This window comes from Desmodus rotundus, chromosome 2 (genome assembly GCF_022682495.2).
Source record: "Desmodus rotundus isolate HL8 chromosome 2, HLdesRot8A.1, whole genome shotgun sequence".
NCBI lineage: Eukaryota > Metazoa > Chordata > Mammalia > Chiroptera > Phyllostomidae > Desmodus > Desmodus rotundus.
Window position 1 is genome coordinate 131,335,143 of NC_071388.1, and position 23,831 is coordinate 131,358,973.

The window sequence follows — 23,831 nt, forward strand, 5'->3', positions numbered from 1 at the left end:
GTATTCTAAATACCCCTAATTCTTTTGTGTTCAATTATTTAAAATGAATACAAGTAGGCAAAAACTATTTCAGCTCTAAACTTTACATTGTGCCTGAAGTAACAGCACTACCAAAATAGCTGGATACAATACGTTAGTTCTGCAAATAATTTTAACATCAATAAAACTATAAATAATTTATTATCTGCAGAATTTGTATTTGCCACACTTACACTTACTAAGCACCAGTGATCATACCAACCACACCGCACGGTTCTGCAAAGCGCCAGATGATTAAGGATCCTGAAAGACGCTGCACGTGGTCCTGAAGCCGAGGGCGAGTGGGTATTGCTGTCCTTCATCAGAAAGGAAAACTTCTGACCCTTCTTCTGAAGGGGATCGATAAGAGTGCATTTCCAAGGTGTATAGCTGCAACCCAAGTACTATCGTCTATGTTAACACATTTCTGTAAAGATACTACATCCAGCAATTGGGGCTACAAGTTAGGTTTGTAGTAGTCCACAATCAACTGCCACCATACATTTATTTATGTATTTATCTTTATTAAATGGTTTGAGATGGGAATCAACAGTACGACAGCCTTTAAACCTTTGATTATGCTACTATTTTTTGCAATTCCTCAGCGGATATGTTCTTGCTTCTGATTTGCTATTTTAACCAGAAGTTAGTGTAGTTCTAGGAACTTGCAATTAACCCTTATTTTAATGACCTGTCCTCCATAATCAGAGTGTGCATGTCAGAGTTTTGCCAAATTCTCAGTATGTACATCATCACAACTGTGTATCAAGGGGCCAGAGAATAACTGCTTGGTGGGTCCTTGGATGCACGGGATCTACTATAGGATAAACTTAGGTCAGAGCTTTCCTCATCACATGATCTCCACATGCTCCCCGTCGATGATGATTTTTAAGGTATTTGTTACTCATCAATTTGGATATTATACCCCACAGCTCTGAGTACAGTATTTCCTTTTTCCATTGCAAAGTTAAGCCTGGTAATGTAACAGTGGAGAATAGTTACGCACCCCACCACTCTTTGACACCGTTTCTATAATGCTGACTCTAACTAATATATAGCTTGAAGATAAAAAACAAGTTCTGTAAGAATCCTAGGACCTAACTTCCAAAGATACAGACTGTAACCTTCAGGCCTCCCAGCTCTGGGAGAATAGCTCCTTTCCAAAAGAAAAGCAGGTGGATGTAACAGCAGGATGATGAAATCCAGGGCGACACAAACCGACCGTAGCGTGACCAGTTTTGGGGTCCTTATTGGAATGGACTGTGCATGTAGATGATTTTAAACCTCACCCCTTGATCTCTTTGTTCTGCTTTCCCTCCCCATCCTTATAAAAATCTCTGCTTGTACTAACATGGAAAGAAAGGCTTTGAGACAAGAGTCCCTTATCTTCTCAGGTTGCTGGCACTTGAAAATAAACCACTTTCCTTTACACCAGAATATGTCTCTCGAGTATTAACTTTCAAAGTGGTAGGCAGCCTGACCTGCATTTGGTTCCAGTAATTGGCAAAAAATACTCTGGAAATGGATCAAAGGAATATTTATCCTTTCTCAAGGGGATTTGGTTTCACTTCCAACTCTTGGGTTATGGGCTTGTGAACTGGCTTGGATTTGGAAACTGCATCAGCAATCACGATGTTTTTTCCACTTCTGTGGAGAATGTAAATCTTGTATTTGCCACCTCAAAATTTCTTTGGTTGAAAAGTCAGGTAACACCCACATTGGCTGCCCATTTATCTGGCTACCATAAGCTCCTTGGTGTATCAGCCTTTGCCACAGACCAAAGGCAATCTAATTGCCTCTTCAACATTCACAGTAAATATTTCTACCTTCCCTCTGTTGAGTAAGTATTGCCATTTAAAGCCTGTCATTCGGAAATCCTATCATCCCCACTGGAACTAGAGAGCCCAGTTTCAGAATATATCCCTATTATCAAATACTGCCTGCAGAAGTTTTAATTTGCCCTTTACTGGTAAATCCTTTATTGCCTTGTGAAGAGAGTGTCCTCTTGGACTTGAAATAAAACATGGTTGGCCCATACACTAAATCTTAATATACAGATAGATCTGATCCAACATTCCTACTCACCTCCTTGAGACTTCTAACCAGGAAACTCGATTAAGACAATCTAGCATTTCTACTTCATTTACTGAGGATAATCATATTTTTTACCATGATTTAAAGATTCATCTCAGTATAAATAACTAATTACAGGTGCTCTTACCATGATGCTAAACAAATTATCCCCTTACATTCTTCAGAATCCATTCTTGAATATGATTCCTTTTATATTAATCCATTTTTCCTCTTCTTTCTGAAGCAGAGATTGTGTTTCCCTACTTGAGCTGTTTGAACCTGGCTAATGGTTGGGAGACAAAGAGATGGGAACAACCTGGGGGAGGACGAGTACCACCTTGGAAGGCATCTGCCACAGCTGAGGTCTTTACATTCTCCTGGCAAAGACGAGCAACTTTCCATTAGCAAGCAAAAAGGACTCTTTTTTGTCAGTCTAGATGTTTCAGAGAAATTTGTGGGTGTGAAATTTTCATGCCTGTCCACCCAAATATCCCCATTTCTCTTTCTGTAAAGTCACTGAGCTTAGCCGAGAAGTAAGTCAAGTCTATGCCAGAGAAGCTCTGTGTAGCTCTGCTTCACGTGAAATAAATTCTGGGCCTAATGTTCAGTACAGTTTGAAGCTGCAGAATGTAGTGGATTCTTTAACTACTTCCAGTTTGACCTTCTGACCTACACAGTACACTTTTAGTTGATTGTTGGCTAACTTGAGCCAAATATTTTCTTTTTTGAGGCTTAAATAAGTCAACCAACAATATAATACATATAATTAACTATTGTGCCCATATTGTTCAAGGACCACAGCTACCAGGTGAGCCAATGCTTCATCTTCTACCAGTAACTCATCCTGCTGGTGAGCCTCTTAGAAATAGTGATGTTACAGGATGTCAGGGTAGTCATCACCCCAGTTATTCCCAACAATGGAGTCCTTATTATACCTGACTGGCAGATAAATCTGTTCTAGAATTCCTTCTTGATGCTTAACTTTGAAAGGCTACTTCTTATTTCCCAAAGTAGAGCCTCAGACAAGGGTTTTATGTAACCAGTTTATATTGGGTAGTGATCAGGAGAATAGGTGTGGAAAAGTGAAAACAGTAGGAAATCATACATGTAAGTGTTAACAAATATACTACTGCTATGAGAATTTGGGGCTTGTTTCTCAGAGACCTTTAAAAGAAGAATCAATCAAAGAACTAACTAAGACATGCAACAGGGCATTTTGTGGTTGCTCCATGGTGCACTAACTCCTTCACATTTCCAGGTTGCATGTGTCTGAGTACCAGGTGGTTCCTGTTGAGGTCCTTGTCCTCCTCACAATCTGCTCTGATATCATTTGTCTTCAGACAAATAATCAAGGTCAACTAAGACTATAGCTTGGGTAAGGGTGATTTCTGAGCCCTGGTTGACATGAGGGGAAACACATTTAAGAATCAATCATGGAAATATTAATATCATGGAAAGGGCATCTAGAGCTAGTCCATTTGCACTGACTCAAATATGCTCCAGGGCAGTAGCAAGAGTGACTCATAGGTCAAATAATTACACTCTGTACCATAGATATATGGGCCCTAATTCCAGAAGTTTATAAATATGGTACTTTATATGACAAAAGGGGCTTTGTAGATATAATTAAGGTTGTGGACCTTCAAGTAGATTATCCTGCATTATCCGGATTGGCCCAATCTGATCTCAATGGCCATAAACACAAAGATCTTTCTGCAGACGAAGGCAGACGAGATCAGCAGGAGACTCAGAGAGATTATAAGCATGAGGGACATATCTCAATGATCCTGAGATGTATAGTTAGGGGAGGGGAGGGGAGGAGAGGGGAGGGTTTTAAAAGGCATCTGACAAGCCAATGACTCAGTCATTTCACATTTTCTCTGAAAATACTTAGGAAGGCCCAAAACACTGATAAATAGATTAATAGACACACAAACCATTGAGACTTTTGGGGTGAAATGGAGCTACATAAATTAAACAAATAAACTAACTAACAAAAGCCATTGGTAATCTACCAGTGTTTTCCCTGATGAAACTGAGTTTCTGCTTAGTAAAAAGGAAAAAAACGAAAACAAGGCAACTGTGTTTCCCACATTGTCTGTATCAAGATGCGAAGTCCTGGAATCTGAATAAGACAATGAATTGGATAGCCATTCTTCTACTGAACAGTCAGTGCTTCTAGAGGTGTGCATCATTCTTTAAGAGAGTGATGCTGCCAGGAAATGAACAGACATCTGGGACAGCTTTCAAGAAGGAAAGGGGCTCTGGGTCACTAAAGAAGCCCGGTGCTGTCCTTATAAATTCATGGAAGATTATGGCACAACATGGGACCAGGTGTTCTGGGTGCAGGTGGATGTGGCTTACAGGAAGAATACTGTACCCAATACTGTGGCATATGAAAAGCACTGGTGTTTTATTATGCACTTCTTTATTTCATTGTTAAAAAAGTAAGGATATATATGAATGGAAATAATCATACTGTGTTCTAGAAGAGACTCACTAGGAGATATGAGGGAGAAAGGGACCAGGATTTATAGGCCTAAGAAAGATATTTAGAGGTATAGAATTGATAGAAAGAGGGGGCAAATGAATATTGTATTCCTTATCTACTGGAAAGCACTGGAACTACAGTGTTTTCTAAGTCAGTGTTAGTCAATGGAAAAGAAATCATAAGAAAAAGTACCTTGGATTATGTTTTCTAAATGTTCATAGATCAAGGACATGAGGAAATCATTCTCTAGATTTACAAAATTGTTGCAGAAAGAGAACTTTTGTAAATTAGTATTTGAGCCCTGACTGGTCTGGCTCAGTGGATTGAGCACCAGACTGCGAAGCAAAGGGTAGCCAGTTTGATTCCCAGTCAGTGCACATGCCTGGGTTGCGGGCCAGGTCCCCAGTTGGGGGCACTTGAGAAGCAACCACACATTGATGTTTCTCTCTTTCTCCCTCCTTTCCCCTCTGTCTAAAAATAAATAAATCAATTGAAAAAAAAAGAAAATTGGTATTTTGAGTAGGAATCAGAAAAGAGATCCTATGATATCTCAGATGAAAACTATTTGAAGAAAAAAAATCACTAAATAGGAAAAATCACTAAAAATCACTAAATAGAAAAAAACTATATTAAAAACAACTGACTAAGGTAAGGAAGGACTCATCCTTTCAGGATATGGAGGATATGCGTGAATAAATACACACACAAACACACATACAACCTCAATTTGTCTGCAGGGAAAAAAGTAAATGGGTGCAGACCAAGAATTTTCAAATCTTTCAGGAATATAGGAAAAAAAGAAAAAATATATTAAAATGATATAAAATGGTAAGTTTTCTAAAATTATATTTTTACAGTAAAATTAAGGAATATAACTTATGACAAAAAAGAGAAATATTGGCTTCCTGTAATGCCACTTTGAGTAGATTTGTATTTATATAGAAATAAAACCAGGGATGGATTTCCCCTTGGGTGAGGGTGGTGATTTCTAGAGTTATAATCCAGAAAAGCTAAGCGTGATTGCATTTCAGATAACGTAGGAGGGAAATGCCATCCTCACAATCAGTGAATCACCAAAACCAGTGTGTGAGAGCATGTGTGTGCGGTGGTGGTGTGTGTTTATCGTTTCCCACAAACACACGATTGACACTTTTGCACTGCTGGGATGGGAGTTACTCCAGTCTGAAATCTCATTATCCAGTTATTTCTCACCTACCTAACTTTTGACATTGTTCCCTGAGGAATGTTGTGCCCCATCAGTCATATATATCTTTAAGTGTCTTCCTGAACAGTCTTATATTTCAAACTCCTAGATTTTATTCTCAGCTGCATTTCACAGTTTATTCTGTGTATGAAAAATAATTTCTTACTTATAAATTGTTATATTACTTGAATAAGATGTGTATGGTTTTCATTATTGATATTATATTGTGAAGAAGTCTAGAACACATAGTATTGGCTTGCCAAGTCCCTACAGCATAAATATGCAGAAAATGAAGTTGCATCAGGAGGCTTATAATTCATGTACCAAAACTTCAGGAGAAACTACAGCTGAAAAATTATCTTGGAGTGAACAAATGACTAAAGTATCAGTATTGCGTTGTTTAAATTTACTGATATCTTATAACCCACATGCTGAAGGAGCAGACTATCCATCAAAGAGAATGAACACATTTTAATCATAGACTTTATCAAATAGGCCATTTTTAGTATCAACTTTTCTTTTGATTTTTGATCACTTTGAATACAAAAAAAGATGAAATTCACTAGGAACTATTTTTCAGAATCAATTGCAGCCACTTAAGTATAATATCTAGTAGAAAAGCTAAACCAGAGAATGCATTTCATTTCTCTTTCTCTCTCTCTCTTTAGACTAGAAGAAGTTCATATTCTTGGGCCTTTGGGATATGATGATATTAAAACTAAACATTCTTCTAAATAAGACTGCTTCTGTGTAGTTTTAGTTATCTGTATCTTTTCCCAGATGTGTTAATGTTCTGGAAATATTAAGTTAGCAATTCATTTGGTAGTACAATTACAAAATGAACCACTTTTGGCTCTTTTTTTGTTGCTTTTTCCCTGTATTTATTAAAATTACAGGGAAAAATAAAATTTTTGTGCATATTTCCTGGTTGTCATCTTCACAAAGAAATGCTTGAGTCTTTTTCCTACAAGTTACAATTCAATGCCTCTTGTGTGTGTGTGTATACATATATACACACATGTATGCGTATATATGTGTATACATATATATATGTATATATTTGAGAGATTAATTTGATTTGTTCTACTTATTTATGAATCCATTGGGTATTTCTTGTATGTGCCCTGGCCAAGACTGACCTTGCAACCTTGGCGTATCAGGATAACACTCTCATCAACTGAGCTACACATTCAGGGCAAGGCTTCTTATTTAAATAATGACTCTAATCTAAGTTAAATTTAAAATCGTCATCTGATATTGAGAAAAGTATCCTTAAATAAGTGGATGATAGCTAGAACTGGGCATAAAGTAAAGAAAACTGCTTTCAAAAAGTGGTTAGCTATGTTTTCTTCAACTCTGTAGGATACTTAGTCTTCTCCATTTCAACCTTTTAAGTAAAGGTCCATGATGGACGTGAATCTTTAAATAGTACTATAATATATTTTTAGAGAGAAGAAAGATTTTTACATTCAGAGTATCTGTATGAAGATATGTAGATGAGAGAGGATAAAGAAAAATTAGCAATACACATATTTTCTACTTCCTTTATCACATGTACCCATATTCTCTGTTAGGGATTTGGAACTCACGGGCATTTTGCATACTATACTAGTTCATTTCAATAGCCACACCGTACGTTGAGTGTTGAACGTATTCATGCCTGAATCATTATAAAAATGGAAAGTAACATTCCTTAAAGAAAAGTAAAACCTTGAATCTCAACCTCAAGGACCAACCAATCAAGCACATATAATCAAAACAAAACAAAAAACAGGATCGTGACATGAAATGGCCACAGATAAAACACCATTATATAAATACAAATGTCCCAATTTATGCAAAGCTGTGTGTTTCTAAATGAAACATTTTCCCTTAGTAACAACTTTTATAAATAAGCACCTTGCTATTTCCAAATTTCGGTGTAATGCGTGCATCATCAGCATTAAGGAATTAAAATCAGTGCTGGATGCCACAAGTTTGATGATGAGGGAGCCTCTTTTTTGACTCAGCTGTTCCAGCAGACTGTCGTTTCCCAGTGGAAGAGAGAACATAGCCCTAGATCAGTAGTTCTTAATAACAGCAATTTTGTTCTCCAAACTACCTTTGGCAATGCCTGTGGATGGAGTTGGTTGTTGCAACTCTGGGTGGTGCTGGCAGCAGCTCATGGACAGAGGCAAGGGATCCTGCTAAGTATCCTACCCTATAAAAGAGAACCGAAAATTACCTGGTCCAAAATATTAAGATGTTGAAAGACCCCTCCTTTAGGTGAAAAGGCATTTGGGTAAGGAGGAGAGTTTACCAAGAAACATTCATTTTTAGAAAATATGTCCATCGAAGCTTGAAGGACTAAATTTTATTGATTATTTTGGTGATGGCATTTATAAAGGATGATCACTGTGGGTAAGAATTAGGCACCTGAATTTCTAGCATTTATATAAGTTTTTGCAAAATAAACTTGAAATAGAACTAGAGCAATAGAAGTAAACCTAATACTTGAAAAGTTGTTTTTGTCTTATAAAGACTAAACGCAAAGTGATTGTGAACAGAAAGGCTATGGACTCTGATGTGGACTTGAATGAAGCAACCTAGGGTGGGGAAGCATAATGTGGAGATAAGGACCATAAATAAAAATAGGCCCTAGGGGTTAAAAAGCACATCCTGAGCTTTCTTTACTATGGTTTTAACCAGTTCCTTGGTGAGAATGCAGGTCATTGATGCCAGGCCCTGAGTCTTAGGTGGTTTGTTGTATATCAAATATGACTTGCTAGATACTTATACTAATGTTAGTTGTATCAAGGTCATTCCAATATGCGGGCTCTGTTTCTATCAAATAAGAATTTCAGTTATAGTCATAAAGCTCTGATGTACAAAAGCCCCTCCGGGTAATATAACCCAGTGATAGCACTAGTAAATCAGACCCTCTTCCCTGTGCATCTCTAGTCTGATACTCCAAGTAGGGATACCAATAACCATTCCACTTACAAGTAAATGTCTAAACAATGTCTAGTGGAATCTGAGTGTTCCATAAAGAGTACTTTTTGAGAAAGTAAAGGGGCATGAAGAGCTTTGGATTATTTCATCACAGATGTCATTGACTCAGTATACCACCTATCTCTCTATCACAAAACGGAGTCTATGGTGAGCAATGTAAGGCAGGAGAAAGGAAAAAGTAAGTGAAATATTTCTTATTCAAGAAAAGAGAAAATGCCTTCTCTATTGTGCATTTAAAAATGATGCAGTGAAATCAGTCCTACCCCAGAGGATATTCTAAGGATATAAAAAAATGATGTCTCATGTTTTTACTAAAATCGTTTTCTAGGAATACTAAACTTCATAAAGATAAGAATTTTCTTATTTTTAAAAACTACCCAACACAAATACTTAAATACATAGAATTTCATTTAAATAAGTCAGTCAACAATTTTTTATAAAGTATTTAACACTTCATTGTAGAAACATAGGCAAAATGACTATTATAACCAAAATGAAAAATACTGTTCAATTTAAAAAGTGTACTTAAACAAGAACCTGAAAAAGTTTATGGTATGCATAACATTGTTCAAGCAAAATTGCACTAGTATTACATAAATCAATAGTTTATAAAGGCCTCAATATGGCAAAGTTTAGAAATAGGTAGTATGCATGCACATAGTACAACAAAAAGTCTCTTTATAAAACAGCAGTATTTTTAATGCTTGTACAAAGGGATAAAGAGCAACCACAAACATATTTCATCTGTTAGGTTAATACGGTGTGACAGCTAAAAGTCAGTCATGTCTGTCAGAGGAACAAAAAGCCCTCCATACCTTGTGAATAAATCTTTTGTGCCTTTAAAGATATTTTTATAAAAATGCTATCCTTTTTTATACAACTTAAATAAAATGTTACTTGTTTCAATCGCAAATTGAAAACAAACAAACAAGTGAATGGGGCCCATGCGTTTTGCGTAACAAAAAGAAACCAGAGTACCAGAGCAATTGGTCAGCATTTATACTCTCCACCTTTGATTATGGGCAGGTAGTTGTTCTATAACCTGGGACGGCCTTAACATGTATTTTCCATATAGAAAATAATGAATTTGTCATATTGTATGTTCAAAAGATTTACCAATTACTCTACACCATAATGACTGTTGTTTGCCTCTTCCTTTTGTTTTAGCAAAGAAAATGCATTCACATAATTGAAATTCTGTCATCAATTTGTGTGCTTATATATTATTCTTTAGTGTTTCGTGTGGTAAGGGGTTGGGTTAATCTTCCACAAAATGCACATGATTGGGAAGAGATCTCTGAGACATGAGTACCCAATGCCCTGTTGTGCTCTAGGCTGGCTATTTACCTCAGAACTGATGAAGGATAAACGGTCTTATCCCATAGCAATGTGGTCTTTCCACTTTTGGTTATATTTTTGCTATGTTCTACCATCTAAATATAACTATTGTTTGCAGGGTGCATATGTTTAGTGTATCACATACAGTCCACTAAATTTTGGAAAAATGTAGTCATGTCTGTTCATGCAAATTATCCATTTTATATATTTTTAAATATTTTCCTCAAAATTCTCATCTATCACTTGGCAATCTAAGGCTAATTTCAAAGCAGGAGATGCTGAACTTGTGAGGGCTATATATTACCAGCAGTTGGAATCAGTCTTAATGGGAGCAAAGAAGAGAGTTAACCATTCAATCATTCTTTCACCAATTTAAACATAAAAGTAAAATGACATTGCATTACAACTTTCAGACCATATGATGAAAAAGTGCAGAGATTCTCTGTTGATTAAGTAGAACCAAAAATGTCCATATAAAATAGATTGATCATATTCACACTACAAAGGAATACGTTGTTTTTAATTTTAACAAATTCAAAGGGGTGTCATATCAGCAGCATCATTGTAAATTGTATTGTAGTGCAGTTCTTTTTCATAAAAATACCATACAAATGGTCAATCAATAGTCATCAGCAAAAAAATAAGACTCAGGAAACAATTAACCAGGGAAAAAATAAAGGAAGAGGTAATGCTGATGCTAAAACAATTATAATACTGTTGGAACATACAAAAGTAATCCTTATATTTTACACATTTTTTTACAGTATATAAAAGGTATCGCTGACTATGCCACTGTCTCTCGTATCCCAATTTCTATTTTCTTTGGAAGCAGTTCTTTCCTTTCATCGACACTTCCCAAGGAGTTTCGACAGGTCTGCCCATCCATATATAATTTTGCATACACGGGATTGGAGTAATTTGTTGGCTGAAGGAGAAAAAATAAATACAATTTTATTACATTAATTAGTTATCTTCAAGGATATCTATCTTTTATGCTAACCGCATTTAATTTACTAACTAGTTAATGATTTAAATGTAATTTAAATTCTCTTTATAGGCTTTAGTTGACTTTAGCATGGTATTAGGTAAAATTATAATTGTATGTTTTTCAGGTAACTTGTGAATCTAACAGGATTTTTCCTAAAATAACGAAAAAAATTCATGAAAACTATAATAACTGCAACTTTATTTAAAAGCACATAGCATTAAACCAATGTATTACTTACAGTCTATATGTGTTCCCTCTTTGCATTAGCAAAGATGTGTTTACAGAAAGTCGCTTAATTACTCAGTGCTTAGAAGTTTTTAATATGAAGTGAAAGGCAAGAACACAGATAAAAATAAAAATAAAATACATTGGTGGAGTAGGTTTTAAAATAAACAATATTTTTTGCTTCAAACAACCTCTATGTACATATCACTGAAAATATTTTGGGATTCTTCCAAGAAATTGTGGAAGTACCCAGTCATCTTGGGTTGCAAAGATATTTAAAACATTTTGAAGTAGAATTGAAACATGGAGAAATGATCTCTTTCATTTGAAAAACATACATAAATATCCATTATTTTACTAACTGCAACGCAACCCAGTAAATCATTGACTAGTGTTTTAGTCTTCTTGTCTTTCCAAAAGCAGAACATTAAATCTTAGTTACAACAAGAATAATTATAATCTTTGAGCCATGCAATTGAGACCAACATGATAAAAATGGTAATTAAAAACAGTCGATGGGAGACTTTATACCCTTATTTTATCCCTCTTCTGATATGAACTATGTAACTTTAGACAGAATATCATTCTCTAGAAACTAGTTATTTAATTAAAAAACATTAAGAATATTTTCATTAGTCCAATTCTAATTTCTCCATATGATGCCTCCTTTTTACTATGTTTTTATTTAACTGGACATCAAATTTGTATATATTAAATAAAGTATCTTAATAGAAAGTGTATAAAACAAATTTAAATTTAAATTATTCAGTGTAAATTTCTGGCTAGAGATTTCTAAGAATAGCAAAGACTCAGGTTTATGGTTAAAGTGCTATCACATGTTCAAACTCAGCAGAAGAAATACTTCTACTTAATAGCTTGCCTAAAATGATACCACGTCTCCTATGTAATCTTGCACAGGCAGGACATAAGCATAAGCCCCCAATTTTGATGCTCTTTTCAAACTCAGTTAAGGGCCAGTCCTACCTAAATCGAGTAATCATCTTTGATTATGAGTGGTTCTGTGGTGGAATGGACATGAAATAATGAATTTTCTTCTCTCACCCCAGTAGTTAGTGGTCCTTTCAAATCGGAGTTTAGGTAGATGGGCGGCGCTGTATGTGGAAGCTTGAAAGCACCGGACATGCCCCCTATATACCTGGCCTGCAGGTAAACAGAGAATTTTAGTTTCTGATCTAATATGGAACTCTTTTCATTGACATAAATTCATGTTAATTCATAAAAATAACATAAATATACTCTTTAGTATTCATGGTAGCTTTGGTAACTTAACAACTATTGATATTAAATATTTCATAGGTTGACATTTCTATTATACCCAGCTTAATTTTACTTTATTATCTACAATGAAATTATACCTTTGCTAACAGCACTGTGAAAAATACACCAGCGTCCCCAAGTTCAGGTTCGATCATTTTGAAAATTTCTGACAGTAGCCCATTCTGTACACTCAAATATCTGACAGCTTCTAATTAAATATTCATCATCACTCTATTTTTAATGGGAAAAATTCTAAATTTGATATACCATAAAGCCAACATTTATGTTTTTGGAAATCTCACTCTCTAGTCTAAAACAGATTAACTAGTAATTAAACTGGCTTGCTAAGTCTTCATGCAAGAGTATTAACTTTAGCTTTTTTGGGGTCTAAAGGCAGAATTAGCCAATCTGGTATACTCATATTCGTAGCTAAGTATTTACTGGTGACCCATAAAGAAAAAAAAACTAGATAAAAATTCAAAGAATATAAAAATATTAATAAATATACTTATTTTAGAAAAATACTGACTGTCGACTCTTAACTGTGAATGATCACAAAATTTGGGACAAAGTTAAGGGTCTCAGGAAAAGACTTTAAACATAAAATGAGTTTAGTATTGCATCTTAATATTTCTCACAAAGGTCTCATTTAATAGATATTTAAAACAATTTAAAAAAGAATTCAGTTGAATTTAGAGACAAAACCAGTAAATATTAATTTCCTTTTTTTTGAACTGTTCAAATTATTCTGTGATTGCCTCTACAGACAAATCTTTTAAAATTAACATTATTATTTTATTTTTTTTGAATATAAGGTATCTTAAAGTAGAAATTTTATCAATTTTTAAACAATAAATATTATTGTTCTACAAAAATCTTTATGTATAATGCAATTTATATATATTTGGTCACATCTTTCTCTCTGCTGCGTAGAATTCCATTGTGTAAATGTACCATAATTTTTTGATCCACCTTTGCAATGGCATGGATGGAATTGGAGAGCATTATGCTAAGCGAAATAAGCCAGGCGGTGAGGGACAAATACCATATGATCTCACCTTTAACTGGAACATAATCAACAAAAGAAAAAAGCAAACAAAATATAACCAGAGACATTGAAATTAAGAACATTGTAACAATAGCCACAGGGGAGTGGGGAGAAGATAGTGGGGAGAGGGGTCTATAGGAGCTACTATAAAGGACACAAGGACAAAATCAAGGGGGAGGGTAGAGGAGGGGGAGGGAGGTGGGGCTGGCTGGGGTGGGGTGGAGGGAAGGGGAGAAAATGCAGACAATGGTAACTGAATAAAAAGAAATAAATACATTTAAATAAATAAATAAGTAAATAATATATTTGGTCACATCATGAATATATCAAACCATTCTAACACAGTGAACATTCTGTGAAAAACATTTCATCCTTAAGTTTGTTTTGGTGTGACCCTCTGCTTTTCAAATTTGGTTATGCCTATTTGGTCTACCTATGTTTTCTGCAGTTCCTTCTTGGGCAATAATTCATATTTACATTTCAAACATCCGGAGCCAGTTAGAATCAACCATTTAGTCACACTTAATACAATTTTAGTTAATCAGTCAGCAAATCAGTAAATAAATATTTATTCTTATGTGCTAAGTACTTTAAAAATATATTTTAGGGGCACTGAGTAAATGTGGAGACATTTTTAAATGGAATACTAATAAGCTAGTCTCTTGAAGTGTCCAAAATTGGGTTAATTATACCATGAGAAATAAAAAATGATGGGGAAAATGAGAAATCTCCTTCTTATGAAAAGTGTGCTTTGATATGGTCTCATCAGTTCATACATATTATATTTACAGGTACTGTATTCTTATTCCTAAGAAAAAGTCAAAGAATATCAGTAGTCTATTATTTAAGATGTTTTTACCTTCGTAGATAATTATCAAATAACAATGTGTTCAGTATATATATTTTTTCAATTTCAAGTAGAAAACAGTGGTACTTATAAGAATTTATCCTATGAACAATTTCAAATGTAAGAGTTGGTTACTGAATGAATAATAAATACTAATTATAAAATTATTTCTAAAAAAGAAAAAATAACTATAATATCTTTTGATGGTGAAATAAAACATATCTATGCAATAATGATTGATTTCATAGAAATGAATACTTGGCCATTAATTTCAGGCTTAGATTAAGAGTTAGATTAAATGGATTCAGAACTAGATTAAGTACAAGGGACCTAATTCAACTTATTTGAGAATAGCTGTTACTATGAATGTAAAACCATTTGGACATAGATTGGTCACTGTAATTGTTAGTAATATGTAATATAAATATATATTTGGACTCAGTACATTTAATATATCAGAAAATAAATAAATATTCAATAAATGAATGAATAAGTTAAGAAAAATGACATTCATAATATCAAATTGATGCTATTAAGTCATAGCAAAATGCTCTATAATAAAAAATATCCAGATAAGTGAATATTTGCAAGTTTATCTGGATATTCTATCATTTATTTCTCTTAAAAGGTGTCAATATAAGCATACAGTAATAAGAACTAACAGAAATTTTAAGACATGATGTATCTTTTTGGGCTATAAGTATCTAAGTCGTGTCTTAAAGCAATAGCAACTGTATTATAGTACACAGAAAAGTATTTTCAAAAGTGATTTGATTATAATCAAACCCATGGACATAGCTTAGTTGGCTCTTCCATAAAACACTATTGTCAACAAAGTACTCACTTTGACAACGAAATACTGTATATGTTATTATTAAAATAAAATACTGTATCTTTTATTATTAAAATATTTCAGACAGGATTTTTACACTAAGCTATATATTTAGATGTGCTGGCACCTCAACACATTTGAATAAGATATTATTTTAAGTAAACTATACATGTTTGGAAATTAAGTAAATAAATAAACATGTATCTTCCAAAACATGTGCTAACTTCATGCTTCAGGTGAATGAAGTCCATAATTTTATTTTTTTTCTTTAGAAGAGACGATAACATTTAATGCATTTGAAAGCCCTTCATTAGGACTGCAGATAAAGGCCATGCTGGTGGAATTTAGAACCACATTACAGAGATGGGACTGAGGCAAGTCAGTGGTCAGGTACCTTCGTTGGGTCCATCATGAAACCGGGATCTAAGAGACCGCCATCGTTGTGATCGTGATCCACTTCATACATGTTGTAAGATGGATTGCCAATTTCTACATTTATTCCTCCATTTATGATAGGTTGTCTTCTAATAGTTTTTGTCCTAGAATATAGGAACATTATTTAAGGATGAATTTAAATATCACTTTCATGGTGTCTGAATCATTTGTAGATTTATTGACTTATTTTAATGTAACTAATGGTAAGTTTATAAATAAATGAATTCAAAATCATGTCACGGAGGAATGGACATATCTTAATGTGATGTTACTTTTCTAAATTAATTATATCATTATTACTATTTTAACGAGATTGAACACTTGCCCTTGGAATGTATTCCTTCTAAACATATAATTTCACATTAGTTGAAACTGCATATTCACTAATTAATTCGTTTTTCAACTTCTACCTTTCCCCTCTTTTAATGAAACCCATCCCTAAAAAGAGGGATAAAGGAACTTTGAAATAGATTGTTTTCAACCCCCAATCATATGGCTAAAGTCCTATTTTACATAATTCAAAAACTGACTCCCACACTCTTGGTTTTGAATGGTTACCACAGACAACACACTCCTTTTGGATAGTTAAAGCTACATACTCATATGAACTGAAATAGTGACACTTCCAGTAATACATAAAATAAATAAATGCACAATTTTTAAATTAAATGCACAATTTCTGATATATAATATATAGTCAGTATCATTGTATTTATATTAATAATCTTACACAGTAATATAATAAGATCCTTTTTAGATAACTTGAGGTTTCAAGAAAAAAACAACTACCACATATATACAATCTACAAAAATTTTAATTAATATTTACCTTCATTAGTTTTGTTAGAATATATGAATGAAGACATTTCATAAACGTAATATGGAGGAAGGGTTGTCTAAGTTACAATTCTCAAAATGAAATAAAGGGATAAAATGGTTTGAAAGCAATAAAATTGCAGGTAAAATAATCTATTTTTAAGAAATTTAAACAAAAATCTCTTTCTGCAACAATTTGTGTCCTTTATTTATTAATTGTTAGTCTAGAACATTGTGTCTCACCTTCTTTTTCTTTTACAAAGTGCTAATCCAATGACTAAGGTCGTTATCAAAGTCACCAAGAGGACAAGAGGCACGATGATGGCAATACTTCCTGAGAAAGGAATGAATGAACAGAGAAACACAGAAATAAAATACAGATGGCTATAATTGAATACTTATCACATCAAATCATTTTACCATTGACATAATACAAGTAAAGCTTAGGTGAAATACCTATATTTCTAGTTCAGAAGAAGTACATTACTGAAACATCACTCTCCTATTAAACACTTGATCTGCTGGAAATGCTTCTTTAGATATTGTTTACTTTTCTATTGCAGATAATGTCTTGAGGTTAGAAACACTGAGTTCTTTGTCAGTCTGCGTCTGACTCACACCACACGCATTACTTGCAATGATGTAAGTACAAGCCAGTAACCCCTTGTGCATCAGCCATGACTGACCACATGTTTACACAATTTTGCTGGCCATATTCTCATTCTTAGTTTTGTTCCACTATATGTAAATACTCTCTGGCCAAAAGTACATGTGACAAGTTATATGGCAGCCTGGCAAAACGAAAGGGACATCAGTATTGGGTTTGGGTGGCCACAGACCTAAATATCAGTTTCACAATTTACATGCAGTGAGACCTTGGGTAGGTAATTTAAAATTTGAGGCTTGACCCATTGAATATTATTTATCCATTGAAATATTAAATGGCATATAAAAGTACTTTTAAGTATGATATTAAATAAGTAAATTTTTAAAGCAGTAAAAAATATAAATTAGGCTCATATTCTTCAGCAATAAAACAGAGACAAGAATTCCTACCACCCAAGGCTGTTAGCTTAATTCAACAAAATAGGGGGACCAAAGAGATTCTCTTTCTCAAGTTCCTGCTCTAGGATAGTTTCAGAAAAAGATATCTGGGGGATTTAGGTCATGTTACAAATGACTGTTTCTTCCCTCTTTCATGTACTTACGAGAATGGTCTTAGGTTGTGTCACCTACCTTCAAAATGGAATAAAAGATCTATGGAATAGATCTTCAAAAAGTGGTAAGAGACACTGAATACTAGTTTTTATGCATCTGAACATAGGGGGGAAGCAAAACTGAGACTCATTGCCCTCTATTTCATTTCTAGCTTAGCAATGAGAGAGATCAATTTTTTTCTTCTTTTTAGAAGGAGACAGTACTTGCTGACACTGTGACCCACAGGAGGTACACCTGGGGCTGTAAACCACTTATGCAGGGAGAACTGAAGGCAAGGGTTGCTGATAGCAGGAGAGAATTAAGTAGCTCCACCAGATATCTAAAGTTAACTGTTTCAACAGAAAAATGCCTAGTACCCATGAGACAAAGGCTTTGTTTATTTGGAAAAAAACATTTGGTTGATTCAGTCAAAGCAGCCTGATCACTGGTTAAACTAAGAAACAAAGCGAAGTGAAAGCTAATTGAAATTCAATGTGGAATCTTGAATGGTTGAGGAATAAAACTTTAAGAAGTATTAAATATTTTAATCTCCTTCACAAATACATGTGCATGTAGAAGAAATGAACAGTAATACTTAGCGAAATGAACAGTAATACTTAGCAAAGTAAACACTTGCTTGGGGACTTTAAAATAGAAGTATAGATGAGTTTTAATAGCTATAGCCAGAAAAACATCCATGCGACATAGTACATAGTGGAGATTACTTACCAAAATACCAAAAAAAAAACCTTTATTAAGAAATGTCATGTATAAGATAATATTTCAATTTGAATCTTCAAAAATTATATATACTGCCTTCTTTAGTCAATTTATAAAATGAAAAACTCACTATATTTTTTCATGTTGTTACCAGGACTATGCAACTTAGTGAGTTTGATATTATATGGTTTCAGGAAAGTAAACTTGGTTTCAGGACAGTGAACTTTATATGAATGTGTAACTTACGAGTAATTAATAAATGTAGAGAATCTGGCACATTGGATAGTAATTAACATTTGCTCACAAATTTTAAATACAAGTAAACAGCTGGTTTCTTCTTAAACAATGACTTTAACTGATTGATAACAACGTTATAAATATCCTCACTTCACTACTTATCTTTTTTTCTGCTGAAACTTGTAATATATTGGTATGTATTAAACACCAATACTTCTGTTAAGGTATACAAATTTACTTTTTCCTCAATGCAATTGTATACCATTTAGAAAATTCTATTTTATTTGCCTGTGTAGGGTCTTTTATTCCTTTAAGGTGGAAATGTTCTTAATCATGCATGCTACAAAACAAAGAACTTTTTTTTATTCTCCCATCACAAATGGCAGTTCCAATCTCTTACATTATAGTGCTTTAAGAGCCTAGATTTCTAATGTATTTATATAGCCAATCAAGGTAACTGTAATAATACTTAATGTAGCCAATAAATAATGCAGAATACTGCTTGGCAAGTTATAAAAAAGGTAACATAATTGATATTGATGGATACAGTTGGCAACCACACAATATTTTTAGACTCATAAGATAGGTTTTAATCAAAATAGGTATATTTTTGTAAGTAGAATATATAGCAATAAATATAATTCACAATATTTTTAATAGTATATTATTGGTTGATTTTTCTAAAATGATTTAAAAAAGTACATTCTATACTTATTAAGGGTCGAAAGGATACCTCAAAGACCTTCTTACATAAAATAGGACAAGTCTTTCTCGGCCAGGTTGTTCTGAAATCTCATTATATAATACTTTTTCATTATAAAAAGAACTGTATTATTAAATTGTTATGTTTAACATGAGGGAGGTAGCATAGGTAGCAGCTGAGATAATAAACTCTGAATCTAGCCTACCTCTGTTCAAGCCTTTGATGTTTGAATATGTCCTTGGAAAAATTGTTTATCTTTGTTTCAGTTTAAGTGTATATAAAGTGAGTGTCATTGTTAATATTCTACTTCGTAGTCATGAAGTAGATATTAATTGACCAAAACTCACAATTATTTTATAAATGTTCATGTTCACTTATTTGTTTCCTTCTGTGCTTTATGGCTGTTTAAACTCTAGAACCTCCGCTGCATGAGAGGAGTCATGGTCTGTCTTACTCGCTGACCTTTCTCCTGTACCTAATACAGTACTGGGCACTTGGAGCCTTGAAAAATGTTTGCTTTGGAAGAATTAGGAAAAAGGGATTATTTTGTTGCACTCTTCAGTTCTCTCTCTATATTTGCAAATGTATTATTCATTGGTATCACATAACTTCTTCTCTGTTTTAAAACAGGATGGTATAAAAGGGATAGGGACAGAGTAGGAAAAGAGGAGACACACATAACCCTTAGTGGGTATCACATCTCCGTGGTCACTACAGTAAAACACGACACCTCTACTGCCCCACAAACGCTGAGTATATTTTTATCCTCCTTAATTGTAGTGTATACAAATAGCTAATTCGAATATTGAATATCTACTCCTTCCCAACTTGTAAAATTAAAATAGGGGCATATGATGAATATTTTATCATCCTTAGCTTAAAACTCTTCAAACTAACTTCAGAAGAGTCAGACTAGCTTTTTTTAAGTAGAATCTAAGCAGACAGTCATTAAGATACTAGATCTGCTTAACTCCACAGGCTGACTTTCAGGTACTTTAAGCAGCAAAGGCCTGAAAACATCAGCATGACTACTTGGAGAAGACTAAGAGAGCAATGCATCAAATAGAAAGGTACATCTCTGTGCCTGTTGACAGCAGTTAGGACGACAGAGACAGTATATTTATTCCCAATTACTCCAAGGTCCAGTGGTTATGGAATGCTTCACTGCAAGCAGGAGTGCAGATTTAAAAACACATACTGAAGCATCCATGTTTCTTACTGGGCAAATGATACCTGCCAGAGTTCAGGGAACCTTTCGCAACCACTCAAAACCACTGGATCTCACTACAGAATAAAAATGACCCTTCTATCTTAGGATGATCAGTTTAAGTATCTCTTTTCAGACGTATTGAGGCAAGTTTTTCTAAGTATTGTATAAACATCTGATGAGAAGTATCTTCTTATAGAGTCATTATTTGGTCAACTTTGCTCAAATCTGAATAATATGACATTTACATAGCTAATAGCCCTTTCAATGTGCATTGATATTTCCATTAAATTTAATGACTTTGCTCAGTGAAGGGAGAAAGGACATCAGAATCTCTGGAAAAAAGGTTACAGCTTCTTGTTCACTAGTTTAGGACTGTTGAGTGTAATTAGAGCCATCCCCTTATAAGAGCTTGTTGCCCGTGCAAACAGCTGAAGACATCACCCTCCAACTAAAAATGATTGGCACGACCTTTCTCCGTACCATTTTCCAAACACCAGACTTTCCCGTTTGGATGGTTGGATGGAACTTATACAAAAAATGAAAATCAATGGACGTTATTCTTCTTTTATTTTCTTTTTTCTTCTACTCTCTTCTCCTCTCCTCTCCTCTCCTCTTCTCTCTCTCTCTCTTTTGAGATTTTATCAATATTCCAAATTGTTTTTGACTTTCTAAAAGGCTATCTCATTATCTTATACAATTGAGAAATAACCACGAAAGAAATGCTGAATTACCTTGCTTTCATAATCTTCAACTTATAAATTCAACTACATGTTGGTAACTTAAAATGCATTAAAGTGCATTTTTATTAAAAATGTCCTTAATAATAATTGAGTTTTAAAGCTAGATCACAAATTCATGTATCAACTAGTATGCCTCCAGAATTATTTTTAGTAATATTAGTATAAACCCTGGCTCCTGGGAAGAGAGAGGAGGAATTTCAGTTCTTCGAATCCTAGTGCTCTATTCCTATAATTAAGTGTCCATAGCTTTCTTAATGTCCCCCCCCTTCCCTTTCTTAAGAACAACACACAGATTCCAGGGTAACCTAAACTGCATCATGAACAAAAATGAGCTACAGAAGTGTTCCAAATTCAAATTTTATTGTCAAGGCTATTTATTCTAGACATATGTACCATTTTTTTTTCCAAAGATGCTCATGCTTATTGTCTCTAAATTAATGTCCCAGATTAATCTCTAAATGCTGTTTTTGAACAGCAATGTCTTGCCTTTTTCTCAAACTCCAGCGTAAGTTTTTCATTTGTTTCCATATGCACTTTCTCATCAGCAGTGAAGGACTAGAGAAAAATTGCTACAGTAAACTTTCATCAATCAGGGATGTTGTTTTCCCTCATTAAGAATATATTTACCCGCTTGATAGGTATTACAAATTTTTCAAAAGTTCTCCACCCATGGTCAAATTAATACCAATATGTGCAAGTTGAGAAACTTTATTTCTGACTTTTATTTTGAAAATATTTATAAAGTCATTCAAAGTTGTTGGAAAACAGATGCACAATGGTGATGTAAATGGACTTTCATATCAGAGATCAGTCTTCAGACCAGAGTGACACAAGAAAGACTTGTGAAATATGTTATATTTTAGTATATGTCTAAGCTAGTATTTTAAAGATAAAGAAGCAATAAACCAGCTCTAATTTTTATTAAGAATGGTTTGTTAATATGCTTCAGACTAACCAATCAAATCTGATTTTCCACAACATACTGAAAAGCATTTTAAGAAAATACAGTTTGCTTTAATTAAAACATGAAATTATTTTTCTTCCTTGAGCATTTTGTACCCATTGTGATGGGTGTAGCCTTTTAAGCTGAAATACATTTCCTAGGAAAATCCTATGCTAGATTTGCAGATGTGCATTAAGAAAAGTGCCAAGGTTTGAGATAAACTTCACTGCCTAAAAGAACATAATTGCTGGATCCTGTTATCAAGTGAGAGCTCAGAGCTTCATCTTTCAAAAAACACCAGGACTGCAGGACAGTTCTTGCCAACTTTCATAAAGGACATTTTCCCAGACTTGACTCCCTTAACAATGGGATTAAAAATGATCCCTGTACTATACTGAATACCCAGGATGTAAATCTGAGGAACTTACTTGTGCTGATGTGATCAGACTTGCTGCTCTTCGGGGCTGGCCTCTCACACTGTGTGCCTGACCAATTGGTGGAGCATCTAGAAATATTAAAAAAATTCAGTGAACAACAACCTACAAGTGTGCTTTATAGTAACTTCAACCAAATGAAAGGGAGGACCCAGTCATCGCAGACTATTAGGTTGAGATATCTGCTGATTTCCTGTATATTGTTATTATGCTGAAGGTAACTTCAGTTGGACTTCACTAGTTTAAATAGATTTTAAAGTTTAGTTCTAGAGTCAATTTTCTTTATTTTATGTTAACCTAAAAATTACCACATTTTATAGCAAAATAGAAATATTAATTAAGAATTGGGAATTAATTTGAGAAGTACTGAAAATTGTAAGAAACCTCTATAAAATTGAGTTTGCCTGTCAAGCAAATCCTCTTTTATTAAGTTTCTATGATTGAAAAAAAAATTTTTTCTCTGCTTGCTCTGAGTCCAAATAGAACTAGTTACCAACCAGCAAATGGTCCTGTCTCAGAGCTGAAGCTGCTGAATGTTTACTCTCTTAACCACAGATAGGAAAATAGAGTGCTTTTCCATTTAAAAATTATACTTCAATTACTATGAAATCAAAAGAATGTGCCTGTGTTTATATTGGGAAAAGTGGTCTTCCTTATATAGGCATCCTGACACTATAATGAGAACTCTAGCAGAGAATTAAAGTAACAGATAGGATTAAAATCCATTATTTAAACATAAATCACAACTATATAATTATCTGGTTGCACCAAATAAATGCTGGAACTGTTTTAGTGATTTTGAACAATGTTTACTGGCTAACACAGGATGCCTCTGTGCATTTGTCAGAGAAAATTCACAGAGCTGCCATTTACTTGGCTTTAGTTCTTATTTAAAATGACTATGAAAAACCACCATATCAATTGCACATGATGAATGAGCAGCTTCCAGGACCTTTCCAAGTACAGCTGTTTGTACATGATAGCCAATCTGAATAACTGCAATTTCAAGTCTCTTCCAATGCTGCCTTAGCCAATTTAGATAGGTGGTACTATGATGCCATGT

General features: G+C 34.0%; 1 protein-coding gene across 1 annotated transcript in view; it reads right to left on the minus strand.

The window, feature by feature from the left end:
• Positions 1-10,560: 10,560 nt before the first annotated feature.
• The window catches only part of LRP1B (LDL receptor related protein 1B), a 1,720,016-nt gene continuing 1,706,745 nt past the window's right edge, over positions 10,561-23,831 (minus strand). Inside the window, exons 89-93 of the mRNA XM_053919407.2 lie at positions 22,763-22,839; positions 16,828-16,918; positions 15,728-15,872; positions 12,391-12,489; positions 10,561-11,040 (exon numbers count right to left, since the gene is read on the minus strand). Coding sequence (XP_053775382.1) covers positions 10,900-11,040; positions 12,391-12,489; positions 15,728-15,872; positions 16,828-16,918; positions 22,763-22,839 — 553 coding nt within the window. The 3' untranslated portion in view covers positions 10,561-10,899. The remainder of the gene's footprint in view (positions 11,041-12,390; positions 12,490-15,727; positions 15,873-16,827; positions 16,919-22,762; positions 22,840-23,831) is intronic.